General features: G+C 60.4%; 2 protein-coding genes across 3 annotated transcripts in view; one reads left to right on the forward strand and one right to left on the reverse strand.

Annotated features, from left to right (window-relative positions):
• The first annotated feature begins 499 nt into the window (after positions 1 to 499).
• GGACT (gamma-glutamylamine cyclotransferase) lies at positions 500 to 12319 on the forward strand. Of its 2 annotated transcripts, none has more exons than XM_056109806.1 (2): positions 500 to 534; positions 11449 to 12319. In XM_056109806.1, the coding sequence occupies exon 2, from the start codon at positions 11462 to 11464 to the stop codon at positions 11909 to 11911; it is 450 nt and encodes a 149-aa protein (XP_055965781.1). In that variant the 5' UTR covers positions 500 to 534; positions 11449 to 11461; the 3' UTR covers positions 11912 to 12319. The 2 variants fall into 2 exon arrangements, with proteins under 2 accessions (XP_055965781.1, XP_055965780.1); XM_056109805.1 differs by lacking the exon at positions 500 to 534 and adding an exon at positions 2633 to 2759 and having other exon boundaries at positions 11449 to 11945.
• A 794-nt stretch (positions 12320 to 13113) lies between these two features.
• PCCA (propionyl-CoA carboxylase subunit alpha) overlaps positions 13114 to 23836 on the reverse strand; it is a 274548-nt gene continuing 263825 nt past the window's right edge. Inside the window, exons 23-24 of the mRNA XM_056109803.1 lie at positions 14726 to 14803; positions 13114 to 13511 (exon numbers count right to left, since the gene is read on the reverse strand). Coding sequence (XP_055965778.1) covers positions 13443 to 13511; positions 14726 to 14803 — 147 coding nt within the window. The 3' untranslated portion in view covers positions 13114 to 13442. The remainder of the gene's footprint in view (positions 13512 to 14725; positions 14804 to 23836) is intronic.

Genomic DNA, 23836 nt, shown 5'->3' on the forward strand with positions numbered 1-23836 from the left:
GAGAGGACAAGTGTCCCCTCTACATCTCTGTCCCAGATCTGTCACCTGGATCCTGAGAGTAACATGACTAAAACCAGAAAGACAATCTTCAGAGAAAAATTCTCACGGCGTTCCTATTTTTCGGGGCGGGGGGGGGATGTTGTTTGGGGGCCACACCCTGCAGTGCTCAGGGTGGCTCTGCGCTCAGGACCACACCTGGCCGTGCTCGGGGACCAGATGGGGTGCCAGGGATCAAAGCCAGGTCGGCTGCGGAGCGAATACAGTGGGTCCTGATGTGGGGAGGGGGTTCTCAGATTAAACCCCCGTCCAAGCAAGGGGCAAAAACTGAAGACAGACAGAGTTCCCCCCTGCGAGGGGCTGCAGGAAGATGCGAGTATCCGCTGCGGCCCGGGGAGGTGGTGGGCGGTGCGCCCAGGTGAGCCCGCGCGGGGCTGGGCCGCTACTTCGTACCGCCTGCAGGGGGCGCGGCCGGGGGCGGCCTCGGCGGGGGCGGTTCCGCTCGGCGGGCCGGGCCGCTCTGGCCGGCCGGGGCAGGTGAGGCGCGGTGCGGTCCCGGGGGCTGCGCTGGACCCTGCGGGCTCGGGGGGCGCCAGGGGCGGGGCCGCGGCGGTTAACCGCTCTGGCTCGGACTTGGAAGCGGGTTAGCCGGGGCCCCGGGGCCCGGAGCGCTCGGCCGCAGCCGCCTCTGACGCCCAGGTCCAGAGGGACGCCCAGGCGCGTCCCTTCCCGTCCTGTCCACCGCCCTCGACCCGGGGCAGCGCGTGGGAACCTGGTCAAAAGCGCGCCAGCCCTTGACCCCCCCTCGCCGTGGCCCTCATCCGCCCCCCGCCCTAGGCCCCCGCTTCCCCCACCGTCCCCTTGCAGCCCCCCAACTCCACAATCCCGCCAGAACAAAAGCTGCATTTTTACAAAATTGCAATTTTTTTTTTCAAAAACGCCGTTAGTTCCAGTGGGTGAACCCGGGGCGGGGACGTGTTTTGGACTCTGACTTTGCCAAGGAGGGGGGGCGCAGAGGTGGAGGCGGCCGCCGCTTGAGCCGGCGTGAGGGTCACCTGGGGCTTGTCTGGCTGGGTTGGTTAGATCCGCTGGACGTTCCGACGACCTCCCTGGACGCTCAAGTGCAGCCCCTGGAAGGGCCCCCTGTGGGGGGCGGCGCCCCAGTATGAGGCTGTGTGCCCCTGTTGGCAAGGGGACCAAGGAAAGGTCCAGCAAAGGAACAGCCAAACCCGGAGGGCCTAGTTGTTTTTCCAAAATCTTTTTGGATCTTTTCTGAGAACCTGCCCAACCGGCTTTGGCAGACCGCCGCTACTGGTGGTGGGGGGGTGGGGGGGGGTGGGGAGGGGTGTCTGGGGCTGCCTTGCGCTGGGGTGACCCCAAGAATCCCTACCAGTAACGGTAGGGGTGTGGCCCTACTGCTCCTCCCCGCTCCCACACACCCCATTTAAAAATATATATATGGTATATGGGCCTGTCTGTCCACGCAGTGACTTAATTAAGGGTCACTCCTGCCCGAGCAGGTGCCAGGAGTTGTCCGGGCATCCCGCCCAGGTTGCGCCCACCTGCGGGCGGGGCTCGGGGTGCAAGGGGTGCAACGAGTCCATTCTCTCCTGGACACTGCTGGGGAAAGCCCAGGGCGCGCCAGCACGCGGGCCCCAGCCAAAGGTCAGAGGGCGGGAGCTGCGGGCGGCTGGGAAGGACAAGGGCACTGTCCAGCCGGGTGGAGATTCTCTGGAGCACGGGTGAGAGGCGGGCGCAGCTGGGAGGGGGTACCTGGAGAGGAAAGGCTGGAGATTAAAAAAAACATAAAAGCAAGAGTCTGGGGTTTTCGTTTCCGGGCCACACCAGGCAGGGCTCAGGACTCAGCCCTGGCTTGTGTTCAGGGGTACCTCCTGGCCGGGCACCAGGGACCTTAACCAGGATGTGACACATGCAGGACAAGTGTCCTGCCCCCTGCATCAGAGAGGGAAGGGGAATGTGGGGGGGAGCATCATCAATGGTGCAGTGCCTTGGGGAGTTTGATTCCCTCATACTGCAAAGCAAAAGGGAGTGGGTGAGGGGATAGTCCAACACCCACTGCCTCGTGCAGGGGGAGGAGACTTAATACATCTGGAAAAGCAGTTGCTGTTTAACCGCAGGCTGGCATTCACAGAGTGGCCTGAAAGGGCAGTTTCTGGTGGCCATGGCATAGTGGCCAAGGTCCCCTCCAGCTCAGGCCACTGTGGTGTCTTCTCCCGGCCCGTTTTCTAAAGCAGTGCCCGGTTGCCCTTTAGACTGTGGGCTGCCTGCTGTCTCTTTAAATCAGGACGGCCTGGGCTGGCCCACTTTCTCCCGGAAGGGCCAACGCTGGCCTCACCCTGGCCCCTGGCCCTGGCCCCGAGGCTCTCAGAGGGCTGAGCAGCGGGGTGGCTTTCCCAGGGCATGAGTTGGCAGAGCGTGTTGCCGACTCGAGAAACCCTGGGGGGCGTCTCGGAAATGCCCACCCCAAAGGTTGCCAGGTAGCCAAACCTTTCTCTCTGCTCCCGCACCCAGGGAGAGATGGGGCAGCTGCTCTTCTGGGGGCTTGAGAAGTGGGGACCTTCCCCTTCCTTCCCCACGCCTCCTCCCTCTTGCTCCCAGGCGGCAGCAGGACCCTCACCGGCCCGAGGGCTCCCAGCGGGCGTGGAGCAGTGAGGGGCAACGCCCGTGACCTGTGATACCAGTTCTCCGGGGCCGGGTGTGACACCCCAGAGCCCCCCACGTGGGAAGCAGCCAGGGTCCAGGTGAGCCACACCCTGTGCCACTGGTGCCCAGTGGACTTGGTTGCTCCGTGCTTTGCACGCGGCGCCTGCCAACGGTGGCCCCCTGCTCCGGACCAGGACCAGGATCGCGATGTTCTGACGCCTTTGGTTCATATACAGGGCGGCAGGGAGAGGAGCCTTTGTTTGCTGGGGTGCCCTGGAAGCTGGTGCCGGGGGCAGGGGTTGCTCCCAGCAGGGCCAGCACCAAGCGGCCTCTGGGACTGGGTCCGCGCTGGCGTCTGATGTTGAACTCTCCCTGTCTGGGGCACGCCCAGCGGTGCCCGGGGCTTCCTCCTGGTGGTGCTGGGTGATTGGACCTGTGAACCCCAGTGCAGTCTCTCCAGCCCCTGATTTTGAGCTTTCAAATTTAGAAAATGGACAAGAAAATGACCTCACAGTAGGGTTTGGGGGAAGGTTGAGAGAACCCACGAGAAAGCTCCTTCCTGTGGGACGTGGAGGCGAGTGTCGGCTCTCTGCACGTAGCCCCTGAGAAGACTCAGGGGGTCAGTGCTCGGCAGGTGTCTAGGAGTTCACCCCTGGTGGGGGTTGGTGAGGAAGGAGGCGTCTGAGTCCAGGTGGGAGCTGGGGGGAGATCCGGCCTTAGGGGCTGAGTGCGTCTCATTCTCTCCTGCCCCCTGCAAGACCCCACCCAGCCCGGGGAACAGACTCTCTGGGTCACAGGGAGCCCCTTCCCCTCGAGGCAGACCCCCAGCACTGCTGCCCCCTTTCCCCCTGGTGGGGCAGGAGGGAGCCCTGTGCGGGTGGCAGCGGGGGCCCTGCCTCTGCATGCCCCGGGCCGGGGTAGGGGGGCCATCAACAGGCCTGCCCGGCTGCGCCCCGCTGTGGAGCTCTGGTTGTGGCCACATGCCCACAGGTGCTGGGTGTCAGGGTGTGAGCATCTTTGGGGGCTCCTGGGTGCAGTCCCGCCACCTTGTGATAAGAGGCCATAGTGGGGGTCACAGGGCTCCCTAACAGCAGCACCTGCAGAGGCTTTCTGGGAGGCCTCTGAGGGACAGTGGGACCGGGTCACCTCGCAGCCAGCTTCCAGGGCTCTTCTAACCCCCATCTCCACCCTCTGACCTCTGACCCCCAACCCCACCCAGCACCCTCTGACCCTTAACCCCCATCCAGTACCCTCGGACCCCTGACCCCACCCAACACCCACTAACCTCCGACCCCTAACCCTACCCAGCACCCTCTGACCCCCGACCCCCACCCAGCACTCTCTGATCCCAAACCCCATCCAGTACCCTCTGAACCCTGACCCCACCCAGCACCCACTGACCTCCAGCCCCTAACCCTACCCAGCACCCTCTGACCCCCGACCCCCACCCAGCACCCTCTGACCCCAAACCCCACCCAGCACCCTCTGAACCCCTACTCTCACCCAGTACCCTCTGACCCCTGACCCCACCCATCACCCTCTGACCCCAAACCCCATCCAGTACCCTCTGACCCCCTGACCCCACCCATCACCCACTGACCCCAACCCCCACCCAGCGCCCTTTGACCCCAACCCCACCCAGCACCTACTGACTTCTGACCCCTAGCCGTACCCATGTCCTCTAACCACGACCCCTCTGGGGCTCCTCTCCCTGCCCTGGCTGGTGTTAGTTTTCCACGCGTGTCCCAGGACAGTGTTTGAACAGAGCTTCAGACTGAGCCACACGAGCGTCGGGCTCAGTTCCGGGATCCAGGCCTTGCCCACGCGCCAGGACACATGGGAGTGGCCGGAGGAGGCTGGGGAGCTCTGGGGCACCGTGCACGCCCGGCCTCCTGTTCTTGGCGGCCCTGAAGCTGGGTGGCCATTGGTGAACTGTGGCGTCTCCTGGAGGCGGTGTGAATCTGAGCAAGGGTGAGATTTGAAAAGTATTCTTGAGGGGTGAGGGGATCCCCCAGCAGTGCTCAAGAGATCAGTGCCATGGGAGGGTCTCAGGATGTGGTGCTCGGGGCCTGAAAGTCTTGGCTGTGCTCCAGGGACTACACGGTGCTAGGGATCGAACCGGGGTCAGCGCATGCGAGGCCACCGACTGCCTTAGCCCCTGCTCCCCCCGCCCCCCGTCCCGTGAGTGTTATTATCAGCCTGATGATGACTTTGTCCCTGGGGGGGCTGTTAGGGAAGTCAGGTGTGTATTATCGGATTCTGTAATTAAAAGGCTATGAAGGGAATTTTTAGAATGTCTTAACAGAAGAACGAAGAGCAGTTTGTGACATTCTTGGGAGTATTTACGAAGTCAGAGTCGCTGCTTTTTTTCCTCCCCAGCGTTTGACAGTTTCGGCCATGTCTGTGTCGAGAGAAGAGTGAAGGCCGCCCGGGTCCCCCTCACCCCTCACCCCCCCCCCCCTCCACTGGAGCTTTTGCTCACTTGCTCCTGGGGCATTTGGGAGCGTTTGAGAGCTTGACACTGCTGCCCCGTGTGTTCCTGTTGAATCTCTCTAGAAACTTAGGTCTCCATAACCACATCTCAGGTCACAGTGACCTCAGAACCCTCGGGGTCTCACTATACTCGGTTTCCCCAGTTGTCTGGTAAACAGCCCATTCTTTCTTTGGGTTTGCACAGCTCTAAACTCTCTTAAAATAGTGATTGACGTGGGCCTGGCACGACCTTCTCTCGCAGCCCTCATTGTACTGATGCTTCTTCCCAGCATCCCATATGGTCCCCGGAGCACTGCCAGGAGTAATTCCTGAGTGCATGAGTCAGGAGTAACCCCTGAGCACGCCGGGTGTGACCCAAAAAGGAAAAAAAGAAAGAAAGAAAGAAAGAAAACTGGGGGACTGGAACAATAGCACAGTGGGGAGGGCATTTGCCTTGCACGCAGCCAACCCGGGTTCAATTCCCAGCATCCCATATGGTCCCATAAGCACCGCCAGGAGTGATTCCTGAGTGCAGAGCCAGGACTAACCCCTGAGCATCGCCAGATGTGACCCAAAAAGCGAAAGAAAGAAAGAAAGAAAGAAAGAAAGAAAGAAAGAAAGAAAGAAAGAAAGAAGAACTGGGCCTGGAGTGATAGCACAGCGAGAAGTGTGTTTGCTTTGCGCTCAACTGACCTGGGTTCCATCCCCGGGATCCCATATGGTCCCCTCACAAGCACCGCCAGGAGTAATTCCTGAGTGCAGAGCCAGGAGTAACCCCTGTGCATCTCTGGGTGTGACCCAAAAAGAAAAAAATAGCCCGGGTTGACCCATCACACTGGTGAGGACTGGAACGAGTCAGGGACGGTGGAAGCTGGTAAGGATGTCGGCTCAGGCTTAAAGCCGCATTCCCCAGCTGTGGTTTGAAAAGTTGTTAGGGGCCCCCTTGAAGGCTTATGCAGCTGCTATGAGCAAAGGTGAAGGCCCAGGGCACTCCTGCAGGGTTCGTACACCTGCTGCCCCCTGGTGGCAGCTGGTGACAGTGCGATCCAGAGGTGAGGTCCTGGGGCAGTCCTGGACCCCATCCCCGGGTGCTCTCAGGACCCCCTTGTGTGTATCACTCACATCTAGATCCCATTCGTGTCCCTCAACTCCGCCTCAGTGGCTCTTTGGTCAAGTGTTCACTTCAGTGGATGGACAGAAATTTAGAAATTCGAGAGATTCATTCAGGAAAATATGCAGGGGCTTCACTGGAATTCCCTTGGGGGCAGCAGACCACCCAGGACCCACCTTCCCCTGGCAGGATGGAGGGTCTTGGCGACAGCACCACCTGGGGGATCGCCGTCTTCCTGTGCTCCAAGGGAAAACAGAGACCCTGACAGGGCCAGGGTCGAGGGCTTTGCCTCGCACACAGCTGACCCCGGCGCAATCCCTGGCACCTCGAACAGTCCCCCAACCACCATCGGGAGTGGTCCCTATTGGGGCCAGAGCGACAGTGCAGTGGAGAGGGCACTGGCCTTGCATGTGGCCGACCCAGGTTCCATCCCCGGCATCCCACCCATAGGGTTCCCCGAGCACCGCCAGAAGTGATTCCAGAGTGCAGAGCCAGGAATAAGCCCTGAGCATCACCAGATGTGCCCCCCCCCCAAAAAAAGATGAATAAATAATGAAGGGAGGTGGTGCCAGCAGGCAGGGAAGGCAGTGTCCCCGAGGCGAGCGTTCTAAATGCACTTTGCCCTGGCGCCAGTGAGACAAAGCACCCTGGGCCGATACCCAGGGCCGACACTTCATCACTTGCTGATGGAAAACATGCCGACCAGCCTCAGCTCAGTGACAGCCCTCTGGGCGCTGCCCACAGAGGAGCCAGCGTGGTCACGAGGGGCCAGTTGGACGCCCTCAGTCTCACCGCCCCCCCACCCCCCGAGGCTGCAGAGGCTTCCCCGGGCCTGTCTGGTGCCAGGCCGTGCCCTGTCCCTCCCTGCCTCGGGCCAAGCCGAGGGCCGGCTGTGGCAATGGATGCTCTCGCTGTCTCCTCCCAGTGCTCCACGTGTCTGGGCTGGTCTCCGTGGGGGTGAGCGGGTGCAGGCAGTGCTAGAGGTCCCTGCTGTGGTCTGTGCCCCTGCAGCTGTGCCCACACGGGGGCCGGCACTCGGCCAGGCACAAAGCTCATGCCCGTGCTTACGGCGGGCCCAACCTCCCAGCCTGGTGCCGATGTGCTGAGCGGCCAGGTGTTGGCAGGACTCCATACCACTCTCCATGGTGCTCACACACACACAAACATACACACAAACACACACAGACTCACACACACACACAAACTCACACTCACTAATACAAACACATACACACACACACGCACACTCACACATACACACACTCAAGACACACATATATACACTCACACATATACACATACAACACACACATATACACATATAACACACACTCACACATATACACACATACACACATACACTCACATATATACACACTGACAAAACACATACAAACACACACACACTGACATGCACACACACTCAGACTCACACACGTACATTCACACTTACACACATATACTCAACACACTCACATACATACACACTCACACACACAGACAGACAAACTCACACTCGTACAAATTCACACATACACACAAACTCACACGAACACACATCACACACACTCAGACACACACATGCACACACCTGGCTGCGGTGCGGAGCTGGACGTGGTGGGCAGCAGGGCTGCCAGGCTCATGCTCGCGGTTTGTGGTACATCAGGAACTTGGACTTAAGACCACAGGCTTGCAAGTTGGGTTCTTCCAGCCTGCATCTGGTTTAAACCAGTTTCCCAGTGGGGGGCTGCTCTGGAGGGGGGGTGCTGGAGACCAGAGCACATGGGCAGCTGTGGGTGCCACTGGGGGGATGTTTCTGTCCCCTTAGAGGAGGTGGATTTGGGGGGGGGATGTTGCTAAGTCACTTTTTCGTGTAAAGGGGGCGCTAGGCCAAGCAGTGTGGGGCCCTCCGGTTTCCAGCAGAGAGCCGGTACCCCCCTCCACTGGACCCGAGGGGCACGCCCTGAGCTGCCAAATGACCCTGAGGGCACATTCAGCCTCAGCTGGGTCCCCAGCGTTGCCACAGTGAGCCTCCCCCTGGGGGGACCTGCTCCAGTCACCACCCGGGGCTCTCCAGGGCAGGAACAGGGGACCCCCTCCTGTCCGGGGCCTGCGTGCCCACCTCTGGGTGCTCTCCCGGCCCCTGCCCGTGTCCAAAGGGGCATTCTGGTGAACACTGGCCCTCGGCTGGGACATGCACAGGACGGCTGTGAGGCTGGGGTGCTTTGGAGTTCCCGCCCCTCTCCCAGGTTACTTCCCACGAGGCCTCAGTGGCCGGGGAGGGCAGAGCTGACCTTTGGCCAGCGGGCTGCAGCTGTGCCAGGACAGCTTCCCAGACGCCAGGCAGGTGCTGCAAGACCCTCAGGCCATTCAGCAGGGATGGGAGGGGGGCACACAGAATGTGCAGCTGAGGGGGGCAGGAGGGCCCGGGAGCCAGAGCTGAGCAGGGAGATGCCTGGTAAAGACCCGGTCCGAGGGATGCCTCGGGGCGGGGGGTGGGGCAGCAGCCAGGGCTGTGGAGCCGTCCCAGGAGCCTTTCGGAGGCCCCACACAGGCCCCTGTGTTGGGTGCCAGGCCTGGCCCCCGCCACAGTGCTGCCTTTGTGCCGGGCACAGAGTGTCCCGGGGCTGCAGCCAGAGTCCAGCCAGCGGGGTGGTGGGGGAACACGCCCCCTCTCCCCCGGGGCCGGCGACACCCCAAGCCCACTGTCCCCAGGGCTCCGGTGCGGACTGCTGCCGGAAAGGTAAGGTCGGGGCGCAGGGCAGAAACCAGGGGTGGACCCCAAGGGTCCCAGATGAGAGACAATAATGTGGGTGTCCGCCTGCTGGGGTGCAGGAGAGGAAGCCCACCGGCTGCCGCGGGGCAGAATCAGTCCTGGGCTCCCCTGACGGTGGATGGGGCAGGGTTTGGAGTCCTGTGTCCTGTTCCAGCTGTCTGTGCCCCCCAACCTGCCTGCAGGCCCTTTGTCCCGTGCCCCTGGGGGCCGGCCTGGGTGTGCACGGTGTGTTTGCAGCAGTGGAGGTGGCCCTGGGAAACGGGGACAGTGTCCCCTACAGCCAGATCAGTACTGGATCTCTTGGTCTCTCACCAGTGTTTTTGCTTTTAAAAAAAAAAACACAAAAAAACCCTTTTTTTTGGTTTGTCTTTTATTTTTGGGTCACACCCAGCGATGCTCAGGGGTTCCTCCTGGCTCTGCATTCAGGAATCACTCCTCGCGGTGCTTGGGGGACCCCATGGGATGCTGGAGATTGAACTTGGGTCGGCTGCGTAGCAAGGCAAATGCCCTCCCCGCTGTACTATCACTCCAGCCCAGTTGGTTCATTTAGTTTGCGTTTGGGGGCCACACCCAGCTCTTCTCGGGGCTGGAGGGTTCTGGTGTCGGCTCCGTGTCGAGCCCACCTGAACCCAGATGCCCAGGTGGGGGGCTCTGGACGGGGACTCTCACCTTGCGGGCAGGGGCTGGAGGTCGGGAGCGCGTCTGCATCCCCAGACCATAAGCCATAAGCCCTGTGCTCCCTCCAGCCCCGGCTACAATATTTTGTTTTGTTGTTGTTTGAGACCACACCCGGTGGTGCTCAGAGCTTCCTCCTGGCTCTTCTGTCAGGGGTCCCTCCTGGTGGGGCTCGGGGAAGGAGTTGGGGTGCTGGGGATTGAACCCAGGTCTGCCATGGTCAAGGCAAGAGTCCTCCCCACTGTCCTATTGCTCTGGCCCCCTCGCACCACTACAGTTTTGGGGGGTTTTGTTTTTGGGGTTTTGTTTTTGTTTTTTGTTTTTTTGCTTTTGGGGCAATGCACAGGGGTTACTCCTGGCTCTGCACTCAGGAATCACTCTTGGCGGTGCTTAGGGGACCACATGGGACCCTGGGGATTGAACCCGGGTCAACAGCGTGCAAGGCAAATGCCTACCTGCTGTACTGTCGCTCTGGCCCCCACCGCTAGTTTACCGTGACCTGTACCTTTTCTCAAGTACTTGCTCTGCATCCGTGGAACCCATCAAGGGTTTTCCCCCATCCTACTTCATTTAAGCAGAGATCCCTGACTGCGCCGAGGAAATGACTTTATATGTTGCTGAATTTGACTCACCAGTATTCAGAACTTGCTCTTGCTTTTAGAAAAGAGGTTGCCCCGTACTTTCTTTTTTTTTGCGATTGTCTTTGGCTTCTGGTTTTGTTGTTCTTGGGAGACCACCCCCGGCATGCCCAGGGTTATTCGGGTTTGATGTTGTAAAGAGTTAAGAAGTATTGCTCCTGTTCCTGCGTTGCCTGGGACCGTCTCCTTCGGGGTTTGGGTGAATTCACACTCCAGAGTGGTGCTTCTCCTGGTTGGGCCCCGGAGGACTGGGGGGAACCTCTGTGGCAGGGGGTTCCCTGCACTGTCTCATTTTTCCTCCCCGGGGACTCCACTGAGCCCAGTTGCCCAAGTGGGGGGGCTTTGGATGGGGACCCTCACCTTGCGGGCAGGGGCTGGAGTTCCTCTGCACCCCCAGACCGGTGCTTCCCTCTTCTGTGGGCGGATCATCCCTGAGAGCGGGGCGGACTGGCAGGTGAGCAGGTTGGGACCCCTCTCCAAGGGCCCAGGAAGAGCAGCAAGGACACGTGGCCGAGCGGTCCTCCTCCCCTCCCCCTCCCCAGGAGACTCTGCGGGGAGCCTTAGTCCTCTGGGTCATGCTGGACCAGACACAGGCTCCTGGTTCTTGGACCCCTGAGCATCTGTCTGTGGTGCCTGCCCCAGGCTCATCCTGGGGGGCTTCTCCTGTGACCTTAGATAATTCAACGGCTCGAGAAGCACAGCCCTGGGTAGGGGGGGGTGGGGGTCCTGGGGAGGCAAGGCCCCAACCCCCATGCCTGGGACAGGAGTCTCAGGGTCCAGTGCAGCCCCTACAGTTCTGGTGGGCGCCACGCATGGGGCACCCCAGAACCGGAGCTGCATGGCTAAGGAGGGCCTGTGGATGCTCTGGTGAGACTGGGGCCCAGCTGGGACAGGGGTGACCCAGGGCCAGGTCCCCTCCAGGTGGAGGTGGACAGGTTCCACTAGCAGGCTCCAGCGGGAGTGGCCCGGACATTCACAGGTTGGCACAGCTGGCACAGCCAGCCACCCCAATAATAGAAATACAAGGCGGCTTAGAGGGTTGGGAACCCGAGATCCCGGGGTGGTGCGGCGGGCCGAGCCTCACTAACGCAGCTGCTCATCCCTTGTCCCCGCAGCCGCGCGGGCGCCATGGCATGCGTGTTGGTGTTCGTGTACGGGACACTGAAAAGCGGCCAGCCCAACCACGCGCTGCTGCTGGACCGCGCCAACGGCTGCGCCACCTTCCGGGGCTGCGGGCGCACCCTGGAGCCCTTCCCGCTGGTGATCGCCGGGCCGTACAACATCCCCTACCTGCTGCAGCTGCCGGGCACTGGCCACTGCGTGCGGGGTGAGGTCTACGCAGTGGACGAGCCCATGCTGCGCTTCCTCGATGACTTCGAGGACTGCCCCGACATGTACCAACGCACCCCGGCCACCATCGTGCTGGACGGCGAACCAGGCGCGCCGCAGGAGACGCTGCAGTGCTTCCTCTACAGCAAGGCCACCTACCCGCCCGAGTGGGTCTGCCTGCCCCACCACGAAGATTACGACTCGCAGGGCGCGCACGGGCTGCGCTACAACCCGCGTGAGAACAGATGAGCGAGCGCGCGCGCGCGCGCGCACTGGCGCCAACATGCCCTGCGCGCCCCTCCAGCGGGCGCCCGCGCGGGGCAAGCTGTCTTGCAAATAATCCCGCCACGCTGGTCACCCCCAGATCTCTCCATCTGACACCTAACCATAGTGCTTGCTGCTTTCAACGCGCCACTTGGGCTCGCGCGAAATGCCTGGGAAGAAGAAGGAAGTTAGGATTGTCATTTCCAACCCCCCCTCCCCAAATGACACCTAGAGAAACACCCTTCTTCCTCTCTGCCACCGCTGTCTTTTCTTTGATTTTTGTGTCTGGCTTCGCTTTTAATCTGAAGATAACATTTGAAATGAACGCAAAGGCTGTGGTTGCAGGTGAATTTTTAAAAACTTGTAGCACCAAGGGAAAATAATTTTTTTTTAAAGTTTTGGGATAGCACAAGATAATAAACGAACCTCAAGACAAACAAGCAGTATGACGGGGGCCTCTGTGGGGAATGGGGGTGAGGCGGGGGCTCGCCGTTAGTCTTCAAAGATTGCTACCAGCCAGCGAGGTGGCTACACCCTGGTTTCAGATGGGACGCGCCCCCAGCGCACCCACAGGCTGGCACAGTGTCCTGCGCCCTGCGGGAGCAGGGAGGAGCTTGGGGAAGGGGCTGCACCTTTCAGAGGCGAACCACCACCGTAGTAATTTGTTCTTCAAGCTGACAGAAAGCGCAGCTTCCACATGCAAACAGCACTTAAAATACCGCTCCCCAGCACGAAGCACCAATTAGCGCCCACCGCCGCACGAGTGCCTGAGCACGGGAGATGTGACGGCGGCGCAGCTGCCGGGTGCGCTCCAACGCCACCACCCCGGGCTGGGCCAAAGCCGCCTGCATCTGGCACGCACCCGTCTTATTTTCAGCCCCTTCTCTGTGGGAAACCTGCTCCATAGAGGGCGAGGGAACCCCCAAGTGCGGCCAGTCCTGGTCTTAGGCAACGGAGGGGGCGGTGGGGAGCGTCGTGGTCCCCAAGGGGTGCCCGGCAGCTCACACTCATCAAACTCTTGCCCTGTGCTGGCAGGGCCTTAGGATAAAAAGCCACCACAGAATTGAGGGGTTCCACTCCAAAAACGGCAGGGGGGGGGGCGCGCTCAGCTAATCCCCTCCATCCACCCACGTGCACATTTAAGGACTGGGCGCCCGCCGATGGAGACTGTCTTCAGTCAAAAACAAAAAAGGGGGCAAACTAATATTTAGACAAATGCTTGTTTTTATTGATTCCATGTTGGCACTGGGAAATCTCGCGGCAGAAGTAGAAATCATATGTACAAGTATTTATATCAATAAGTTTCCATTGGTGAGTGAGTTTGTTTTTTTGGTATTTCTTTTCCTTTTTTGGCAGAACCATTGGTTTTTGACTCCGTGGTGAATAAATAATGACCATATGAGATCTGCTGCCCGGGGTGCCCCCGCAGAATGCTCAAATCACCTGAGTGCGGAAGGAACCGAGTACACACGGCAGCTGAAGTTGGGGAGGCCAGGGGGCGTGGGCAGGAAATGCTTCACTCCAGCTCCACCAGCAGGTCCCCCTCGCCCACTGTGTCCCCGGCTTTACACTGCACCGACTTCACCTGAGACACAGAGAGAGAGAGTCAGCAGCCAGGTGGCGGGGGAGGGGCTCTCAGGGTGCTCCTGCCCGTCCCTCCCGTCCGTCCTGTCCTTTCCCACCCAGAAGCTTCTGCTGTTCCTGGTTGCCCAAGTGCTTTTATTTGACAAGTTCCCAACATTCAGCCACCACCCTGTCTCTCTTGGGGCTGGAGAAGGTTCCAGAAAGCTCTCCAGGGTGCATGCAGGCCAGGGCCCAGGCTAGTGCTGGCTGGGCACCAGCCACAGCCGCCTCCTGAGGGGCCTCGGGGCGCAGTGGGGGGGTCTCTCTGGCTCTTGGGCAAGCTGCTGCCCGGCCTCTCCCTTCACGCTCAAGGGAGGAGGGTGGGGGAGGGGCTGGGCACGGCGGGTTGTTTTGGCTTCTAGAAGGTTCTGACTTGAGCTTGCAAGCAAAGGAAAGGCCAGAGCAGTTGGCTCTCTGGCCCAGGGGTCTTGGGGTGGCGCTGGCCCCTGTGGTCACCAGGCAGTCAGATGGCCTCTGGCGGTGTGCACTGGACTCTGAGCTTTCTGTGGGTGGGGTGGGGGTGGGGGTGTCTGTGCAGAGGCTGGGTAGGAGGCACCAGACGGAGGCCAGGGCTCCCCCCAGAGGCCAGCAGGACCACTGGAAGCAGCTTGGGTTTGCCCACTGCTGGGCAGGCAGTAAAGGGCCCGTGGCCAGGAGACTCACAGCACGGGGCCCAGGGATACAATCTTTCTCCAGCCCACAGGAGCTCTGACCATGTGTGTCCGACCCTAGTGTGCCCCCAGTGATGCCAAGCTTTCCTGGGCGGAAACTTGGCAGCAGGGTCAAGAACAAACAGCCCATGTGACCATGAGCAGAAGCCCACGTCTGGATGATGGTCTCACAGGCCATCCCCTCATAGCAGAGCGTAATTCCCAGAAACCTGGAGCCACACCCACCACCCAGCCCCTTGGGAACGGGCCCAGGGACCCCCCACCCCATCACAAGTGGGCCCACGGGGCTGCCCACGGCCGAGTAGGGCAGAAAAGGCCCTTTATGGTCACAGGACATTCCCCCAGAGTGTCCCTACGCCAGATTTCTGTGAGCACGCGAGGGGTGTCCAGTGCCTTGTGAGGACAGCTAGGTGGGGCAGGAGATGGAGTGCAAGGCAGGGGCAGGCACACAGGGCAGTGTGGGACGAGGCCCGGATGCAGACCCTCCTGGATGCAGGGGACCCACCTTGCCAGTCTTGCCCGCTGTCATGCTGTTCTGCATCTTCATGGCCTCGATCACACAGATCTCCTGGCCTTCTGCCACCTGGAAAACAGATGGAATGGACAGGCGCTCAGGCACGCAGACACCTGTCAGGATGGAGGGTGCTTGGGCGCTCGGGGGACACCTGTGGGCGGGCTTGGGCGAGGCACCGCAAAGAATCCTCCATGGGGCCAGCAAGTGAGCACTGGGATGGAGAACTTGGCCTGTTGCAGCCAACCTGGGTTAGTTCCCCGGTATCACCTATGGTCCCCCAAGCACCGCCCCCAGAAGTGATCCCTGAACACTGCTGGGTGACACAAACCACCCCGACCACCCCTGCAGGAAGAGTCTCTAGCCGTGCCGATGAACTTCCCCCAGCCTGGCCCCCTCTGCCGAGCCAGTAGGCCTGGCCCCTCACTCGCCTGTAGGGGGTGGCAGTGAGCACCCTCTGGACACCGCAGCCTAGGACCATGAGTGGGCTCTGGGCGGGGGACCCCCAAACATGATTTCCACTGAGTAAATGTCTCCAGAAACCAATGTGCTTTCTGGGAGTCAGGAGAGGCCTGCAGGGGACACGGGGTTCCTTGGGGGATTGCCCTGTGCTGAGACACCCCCAGACGGGCGCACCCCTTCACGTGGGGATCTGAACTGTGAATCTGAACGAGGCTAACCCAATATCAAAGTCATGGGGATCCCCTTCCCTTCCCTTTGCAAACCAAGTACGGACACACGGGGGAGGAAAGACCCTCGGGTCTGTGACCGAGACCCACATACTCCCACCTCCAGCTCTGAGCCCTGGGCTGGGGGGGCTGTGGAGCCCCTTGGCCCTTCCGGCCCCCTGAACCGAGTCTCATCTGTGGAGTGCAGAAAAGGGAGGGAGGGAGGCGTCGGCTCGGCTCTGTCGGGGTAGCTTGGGGGTGGGCTCCCCTTACGGCCTCCCTCCCAGAGCTGTGCCTATCAGGGGTGGCTCCTTCCCAGAGTCCCCGGTGACTGCCAAGCACCACCCCCCAGGCCCTCCCGATGGCACCAGCTGTCTCGCTGGCAGTGGGGACCCAGCGCCCGCCCGGCGCTGATCAGGTGGTGTTGACTGCTGGCACTGCGCTGGGGAGCGAGGAGGGTGCCAAGCACAGTGCTGGCACGGAGGCGAGTCCAGGGCAGCAGCCCACTCGGACACACGCCCGGGGCCGCCAGCGTCTGTGGGCCACCGCGGGTGCCTCCCAGGAGGGCAGTCCCCTCTGGGCATCTCACTCTTCTCCAAGGCGCAAGAAAGGGCAGCCCATGGCCTCTGGGTGGAAACCAAGACCCAAGCCCAGCTCTGTGGGACCACCAGCCGTGGACTCCGGGGCCGGGCCTGGCGACCAGAGCCACTGGCCACAGCGTGGAGGGGGCTGCTGGTTTCTAGGGCGGGGCAAGAGTGACGTGCCGAGACACCCCCAAAGCAGTCACTGGGCACTGGGGGGCTCCTTCCTCCCTGGGGCGCCCTGCGGGGAGTGCTTGCCTCTGGCGCGTCTGCCCCTGAGCCCACCAGGAGCAACAAGCCCCAGATCTCACCAGCAGTCAGCTGAAGGGCCAGGGCTGGTTCAGGGGCATGTGTGCATGGGAAAACCCGTGTCGCCATTTGTGGGGCACCAGGATCAGCTTTTGAGTCTCCTTCCAGGGACAGATGCCGGACACAGGCTGAACAGCAGAGGGCTCGGGGAGGAGCAGTGGCACGCGGTGGATCCGGGGTTCCCTGGGGGAACGCCCTGGTCACCGGCCCCTGCCTGCCTGCATCCAGGCACTGTCATGTGACCCCCCCGCCTCCCCCCACCCCCGCCCGGTCAGCAACACGGCGACCTGCAGTGACGACACTTGAGTGTGCCGGGAAGAGGCCAGGCCCGGCGTCCAGACCCAAAGGAACCGCCGCCTGCTGCCAAGGCCCTGCCCTCGTGACACTTTCCCTCCAGCCCTGACAGCCGAGACGGCCTGACCTGGGCAGGGCCAGCCACTGCTGTCACCCCCGCGTCCCTGGGGGAGAGGAGCCTCGTGCGCACGCCCAGGGCACCCTCTGCACTGGGACATGCTTTGGGTGGGCAGCACGCACACAAGCACACATCCCTGCAGGCGTGTGTGCACATGGGGTGTGTATGCACACGTGGGCACAGGGCGCAGATGCATTCAGGCGTGTACATGCATGCATGAGCTGGACATGTGGATGTCCATGGACTCCCATGCACGCGCTTCTCCTGTTTTGCGCTTTCCGTGTAGCTCGCAGTGCCCAGGTCACACCCAGGGGCGCAGACAGGCTCCTCCATCACTGTCACCCGGACACCGGGGACAGGACTGGAGAGGGGCAACCACCCACTGGGCTCTGGCCACCTCCTGCCTCCCCCTGCACCATCTGGAAGGCCCGGCCCCTTCCCCCTCTGCCTCCCCCAGGCAGCGGTGGCAACAGCGGGCCCCTCCCCCCTAAGTGCCCGTGAGCAGACAGGAAGTGCCATCCATGCACAGGCTGGCACCCGCCGCAGGCCTGCGGCACACCGGGGCAGGGTGACCGTGCCAGCTCTGAGCACACGCAGGCCACGAGCGCCCCGGCCCCTCATCCCCCTGCCCCCCGCGCCCGTGCCTCATGGGGACTCCTCTGCGTGTCCCAGGCTCTTGGGAGCCCCCGCCCAGCCCTCGCTCAGCAGACTCCAGCCAGACCCGCAGCCCCCGGCCGCCCGCCCGGACCCCCAGCTGATGATTAATTGTGAGCGGTGGGGAATAAAACCCTCTAAAGCCAGCTGCTTGCCATGGTCGGCAAAATGGCGCTAATGGATCGAGGCTGCCAATTTCCCAGCTTTACTGGCAAGTCTTCCAAGTGTAATTAAGGGAAGTTATAAATGATATGGAAATCTATCAAGTCCCATTTATTCAGAGGCCCCTTCCCCGGAGACTCGCATCTTGGAGCTTCGGGGACGCTTTGTTGTGCTAATGACTTAAACTACTTCTTATTTCTGATTAGAGCCCCCATATCCTTCCACCCGTCCCCGCCGCTCCTGCCCCACCATGAAAAGCCCCGGAACCTTCTCTGGCACACGTCCCTCTTGGGAAACAGGCAAAGGACGCTGGGACCCACTTGGCAACTTGATCCTTCTGACTGCAAACGCGCTAAGAACGCTCAAAGACAGTCGGGAGAAAAAGGAGAACAGAAAGTGTCGGGTGTGTGTGGGGGGGGGGGAGTTGGGGAGGGGGAAGCCCTGCCCCCTGCATGAAAGGCAGCCCCCCAAAGTCCCGCCTTGAACGCAGGGCTCAGCCCAGACAGCCATCAGAGAGGCCAGGGCTCACCGCTAATGTCATTTGATTTGGAATAAAGGCATGAAAATGACGGCGAGGCCTCAAATTGGAGCGGTGAAGGGTGACGGCACAGAATTCCATTTCTCAATTTCATCCTTCAGAGCCACAAAATGGGGTGATACAGTAGCGGGATGAGCTCGGCGGCGACAGCTGTGTTCTGCCGGGCGGGGGGAGGCCCCGTTAATGGGCCGGGGTCCGTCTGCCACAGCCGGGGAGGGACAAACGGGGATCCGGTCGGAGGGTTGGGAGGCCGGATTATTCCCGAGATGGTGGGCGCACCCTCTATTGTGGTCCAAATGGGGCGGTGCTGTGGAGGTTGCCACCCTTGCACAGGAGGAGAGGGGTCAGCCGAGGCCTCCCCACCAGCCCCCCCCCCCCATCCAATGCAGAGGCGGTGGGGGCCGGTACCGGCGGCGGCATATGGCTTTCTCCTACGCTCCCCGTTCCTACAAAAGACAGGTCCATCCGTCACTGCGGAATCCGCGTGAGAGGCGCAGCAGCTGATGGATGGCGTCTGGAGCCGGCCTGCTGCTCGCCACGCACCGCCAGGCCATGGGGGTCCCCGCCACGCGCCACGCGTGGCCGCTGATGCGGGGGTGCTAGGGTCGAGCGCGGCCCCACCACAGGGCACTGGGGCGCAGGGCGTGGCCAGTTACTGCAGGCGCACCTGGAAACTAGCGCTCGACTGCTTCCTGCTTGCTCCTCCGGCAAGAGCTGAGCTCCCCTTTATGGGAGGGAGGAAGAGTGTCCCCCCAGGGGAGGCCCCTTCTTTTGTCACCCTGCCTTGTGTGTGGGTTCCTGCCAAGTCAGACAGACGGCCTGGGTCGGCAGACCCGCTCCCACACTCCCCACTTCTGCCATGCTGGGCCACCCCAAAGCGTGGATCAGTATCAACCCCGCGGCTGCGACTCCACCAAAGTGGAAAGAAAACCTTCAGGGGAGCGAGAAGGCGATTGTGGCCCTGCCCAGCCCTTGGACGGTGGAGCAAGGTGCCAGGAGGGGGCGGCTCCATTTGGCCCAAAGGCTCCCCGTGAAGCTGGTCTTTAGGCTGGTGAGCCGGGCTGGTAAATACCCCCGGGATTCCTGCAGTGAGGTGCACACCCGCTCCCCACTTCCTCCTGTATTGGAGGGGCCGGCCCCACCCCTTGGGGTGAAGCCCTGGGTGCAGGAGGAGCGGGGACCGGCGGCTGTGGAGTAAGTGGGATATACGGATGGGCCTCGGTGAAGGGCACTTTCCTTTCCTACTGCCCACGGAGCCAACGGGACACCCTGGGCCCAGCCGCTAGCGAGGTCCCTTCAGTGGCTGGGACGTCTGGGTGGCTGGGCAGGGGCTCTTTGAAAGAACAGGGTGAAGGACGAACACAAAGGCCTCTGACCGTTGTTGGCAAAAAATGGAGACAAGGATCTGGCACCTCGGTCAGGTGAAAAGGCGTCTCCGACAATGGCGAGGACAAAGGCAAGCCTCGCACTGACCAAAGGGACAAGCTATTCTACCCAGCCCCGGGCCCGTCGTGGGAAAGCAGAGATCCCGGCCCAGTCTCACTCCACTGGTGTTTCCAGGTGCTGCACTGACCCTGGTCTCATTCAGATTAAGGGCAGATGGTTCCTGTTGCCTCCTGTGAAAATTACCCCTGATGGTTTTGGGGGAGGGGTGCGGGGGAGGGTGGGTTCCAGAAGAGACAGTACAGCGTTGGAAGGCGCTTGCCTGGCACAAGCCGACCCCAGTTCGATCCCCAGCACCCCACAGGGTTCCCTGAGCTCTGCCAGCAGTGAGTGATCCCTGAGCTCTGCTGGGTGTGACCCCAAAACCAACAAAGGGGAAGAGAAGAGAACCAACCCCGATGCTGAGGAATAACAGTCACCTGCAAAGGGCCAGAAGGGTCAGCTCAGGGGAGCGGCTGCCTCTGGAGGAGGGATTGGGGGTGGGAGGGGAGTTGGTGGGGAAGCTCCAGAATGAGGGACCCAGGGACCCTCTGGGGGAAAGCGGGAAGCAGTGAACGGGGAGCGGGAGCACGGGCAGGCAGGCAGGTGGCATTAGAAGCGTGAATAGAGGAGCACTGGAACCTAGTGACACGTGTTGTGGAAGCAACCGGAGGTTTGCATATCACGTGGCGTCTGTCCACGCACGCAAATGCGCCCTGCTAGGAACCGGGCCTTTGCCATGCTGGACTCACAGGTAGGCAATCAAAGGCCCAGAAGCCGAGGTTCCCTCCAACAGCTGTTCCACAGGGGCCTGGAGCCCGCGCCCCCCCCCCACCACTGCCAGACCTGCACCTGAGGACCAGCCCCCGCACCCCCTTCAAGAGGCCTGAAAGTCCTACTCCTTCCCAGAGAACAGAGGCTTCCCGGGCCCGAGTGACAGCACAGCAGGGAGGGCGCTTGCCTTGCACGAAGCTGACACAGGTGTGTTCCCTGGCACCCTGAAGGGTCCCCTGAAGCACCGCCAGGAGTAAGCCCTGAGTGCAGAGCCACGAGTAAAACCCTGGGCATCACTAGGTGTGGCCCAAACACCCACACAAATGAAGTATTTTTAAAAGCAACAGAGGGGGGCTGGAGCGATAGCACAGCGGGTAGGGCGTTTGCCTTGCACGCAGCCGACCCGGGTTCGATTCCCAGCATCTCATATGGTCCCCTGAACACTGTCAGGAGTGATTCCTGAGTGCAGAGCCAGGAGAAACCCCTGTGCATCGCCAAGTGTGACCCAAAATGCAAAAAAAAAAAAAAAAAAGGGGAACAGAGGGTTCTCACCAAGTTGGCTGGCAGTTCCTTGCCAGTTAAGGAACAAAGGGAAGGTGGCAGGGTCAGTGTCCGCAGGGCTCCTCGCGTCCCCGCCTCTGGCCACCTGCTGACCGGGCCATTCCAGTGGGGCTTTGAGGTCTGAGGTCTTCACCGACGCCCCGTGCCCTGGACGACAGCCCCGCCCAGCTCCCTCCTACTGCAGGGTCACCCTCCTTGTCTTTGCCCCAGACAGAAAGCAGGGGCCACTGCAGCCTTTGCGGCCAGCAGGGTGCCAAATCAGACACGAAGGACACAGGGACATCAAGGAAGACAAAGATCTGGGGCCCAAGTAGGAGGTGGCAGCCAGGTCTAAACTTGGTCAGAAAATCCGGTGTTACAGGTCCCCGGTGGGGTCCTGCACTATTGTTTGCTATCTGACAGCAACAGGCTAAGAACAAGGCAACTCCGCTCAGGGTGACTTTTGGGGTTTGTTTTGGGGCGACGGGGTGGTGCTAAGGGTTGAGTCCTGGCTCTGCTCTCAGGGATCACTCCTAGTGGGGTTCAGGGCGCCACATTGGAATGCCAGGAATCAAACCCAGTTCGGTGGCTTGCAAGGCAAGCACCCTCCCTGCTGGACTATCGCTCCAGGCCCCTACGTTTTTGTTGCATTTAACCACTTCAAAGTCAAAAGGAAACCTGTACAATAAATTCTGCCGCTATAGTCCTGTGCTGGGGAAAATATCCAGCATTAGCTGAAAGAACATGTATTTCCCATGTTTGGTTTAAAATAGCATTGGAAAGTTAAAAAAAATAGTTTCAAAATGCTGTGATGATAATAGAGTTAAATGTAGCCCTTCTAAAAAGAATATATATATATATTTTTTTTTTTTTCTGGGGCCAGGGAGCTGGTACAATGCCTTGCCTTGCATGCAGCTGACCTAGACTTCAACCTCTGAGACCCCAAATGCTCACCTGAGTCTGTCCATCAGGATTATGATCCTCAGACAACCGGGTTTGGCCCCCAAAACAAATATGGGTGGGGCGTATTTTTCAAATGGAAACGAGAATCGGGTCGTTTCAAAAATATTTCCAGAAGGCAGATATTTTTAAAAGGCAGATAAAAGTCATTCTGTCCGTTGCTCTCTAACGTGAACAGGTAGTTCCCAGTGTTCCGACCCGCCTGCTTGGTTCTGTTCACTAATCAGCACCCCCTTCCCCACACGTGCACGAGAGACGGGGGTCGGAGAGAGACAGCAGGGAACGCTGCAGGCAGGAGGCGTATTTCCAGCTCTGGCCACACGCAGCCGAGCGCGGGTTTGGGAGGCCCCAAGCAGCAGCAGGTGTGGCCCAAAAAGGGAAAAAGGGGCAGGGGAGAAAAAAAAAAGCCAAGAGATGGCTGATTCTGATCCTTGGATGAGAAGGAACCGGGCTCAGGTCCTGGCATTAAGACTGTTTCCAACCACACAACCTGAAAGTCGCGGCAGTGCCATTTCAGCCTCCTCCGGTGGTGAGTCTCCGTGCCTCGTCCTGGGGAGTCTCTCTGCAGTGCACAGCCCGGCTAACTTCAGAAGCGGGGCTAGTGCTGACCAGCCTTAACCCATTGGTCAGCAACAGTAATGACAGACAGAGAGAGAGAGACAGAGAGAGACAGAGAGAGAGAGAATATGTATGAGAGAGAGAACAAGAGTGTGTATGTGTATGAAGGAGAGAGCAAAAGAGAGCGTGTGAGAGAAAGTATATGTGTGTGAGAGAGAGCGTGAGAGTATATGTGTATGTGAGAGTGTGTGTGTGTGTGTGAGAAAAAGAGTGTGTGTGAGAAAGTATGTGAGAGAGTATGTGTGAGAGACAGAGTATATGTGTGTGAGAGAGCGAGAGTGTGAGAGAGAAAAAGTGTGGGTGAGAGAGAGAATAGGCGTGTGTATATGTGTGAGAATATGTGTGTGTGAGAGACAGAATGGGAGAGAGAGTGGGAGAGAATGGGAGAGGGACTGTGTGTGTGAGAAAGTGTGTGTGAAAGAGTGTGTGTGTGAGAAAGTATGTATGTGTGTGAAAGTGTATGTGAGAGAGTGTGTGTGAGAGTATGTGTGAAAGAGAGTGTGTCTGTGAGTGTGTGGGAGAGAGTATGTGTGAGAGTGTGTATGAGAGAGAGTGAATGTATGAGAGAGAGTGTGCGTGTATGAGAGAGAATTTGTGTGTGTGAGAAAGTGTATGTGAGAAGGGGGGGCGGCACTGGGGTGAGAGCAGAAAGGAGCTCTGCTTATCCAGATACAGGCACAGGCTAAAAGAAAGTTCTGCAGGACCGGCGGTGCCCAGGCCACTGGAGGGGACAGTAGGACAGTATGTTCTGGAGGCGGGCTAGGAGCCGGCTAAATCCAGGGCCCCCCATGCCTGATGGCCTTCAGGAGGACAAAGAGGCCCGGGCAGCCGCCAGCGACACCCCCTGAACTCTCCTACTGGCCTCTGGGGCATTTCTCAGGGCACCAGCCGCAGCTGGGCCCTTCGCCTGCCCTGGTAGCCGCAGGAGAGGACACGCAGGGGCGGGGGAGGAAGCAACCTGGGGGACCCGGCACCCCCACCCCCTCCTCCTCCCTCCGCTCAGGCTTGGACACAGGTGTCAGGAGAGTGAGGATCTCTGCTGAAAGCTCTAACACACACACACACACACACACACACACACACACACACACACACACACAGAGTGATCTTGTAATTACAGGCACACAATTAGGGCTGCCAAGCTCAGGAGGCAGCTAAAGGCTTAAGCGGCTTCCAGCAAACAGGAAACACAGCCCCCCCAGTCCCCCCATGCCCCCACTCCCCCACCCCCACCCCCACTCCTGACCAAACAGCTTCCCGGTCACCGTAAGGTTCTGGGCGCTCGGCTCTGTGCTTGGGGTGGAAGCCGGCCTGATGCACGCAAGACACATGTAACCCTGGGCCCCTCCCCCTCCCCGTGCCATTGCAAGCATCTCCCCCTGCCCTGGCCCAGGGAGGGGTGAAGGTGGCGCTCGCAACACCAGACCCTGCCCAGCCTCTTGGGGCTGTTCTCAGGAAGTTGCGACT

The sequence above is a fragment of the Sorex fumeus genome, unplaced genomic scaffold, assembly GCF_029834395.1.
Source record: "Sorex fumeus unplaced genomic scaffold, SorFum_2.1 ptg000008l, whole genome shotgun sequence".
NCBI classification, from domain to species: Eukaryota; Metazoa; Chordata; class Mammalia; order Eulipotyphla; family Soricidae; genus Sorex; species Sorex fumeus.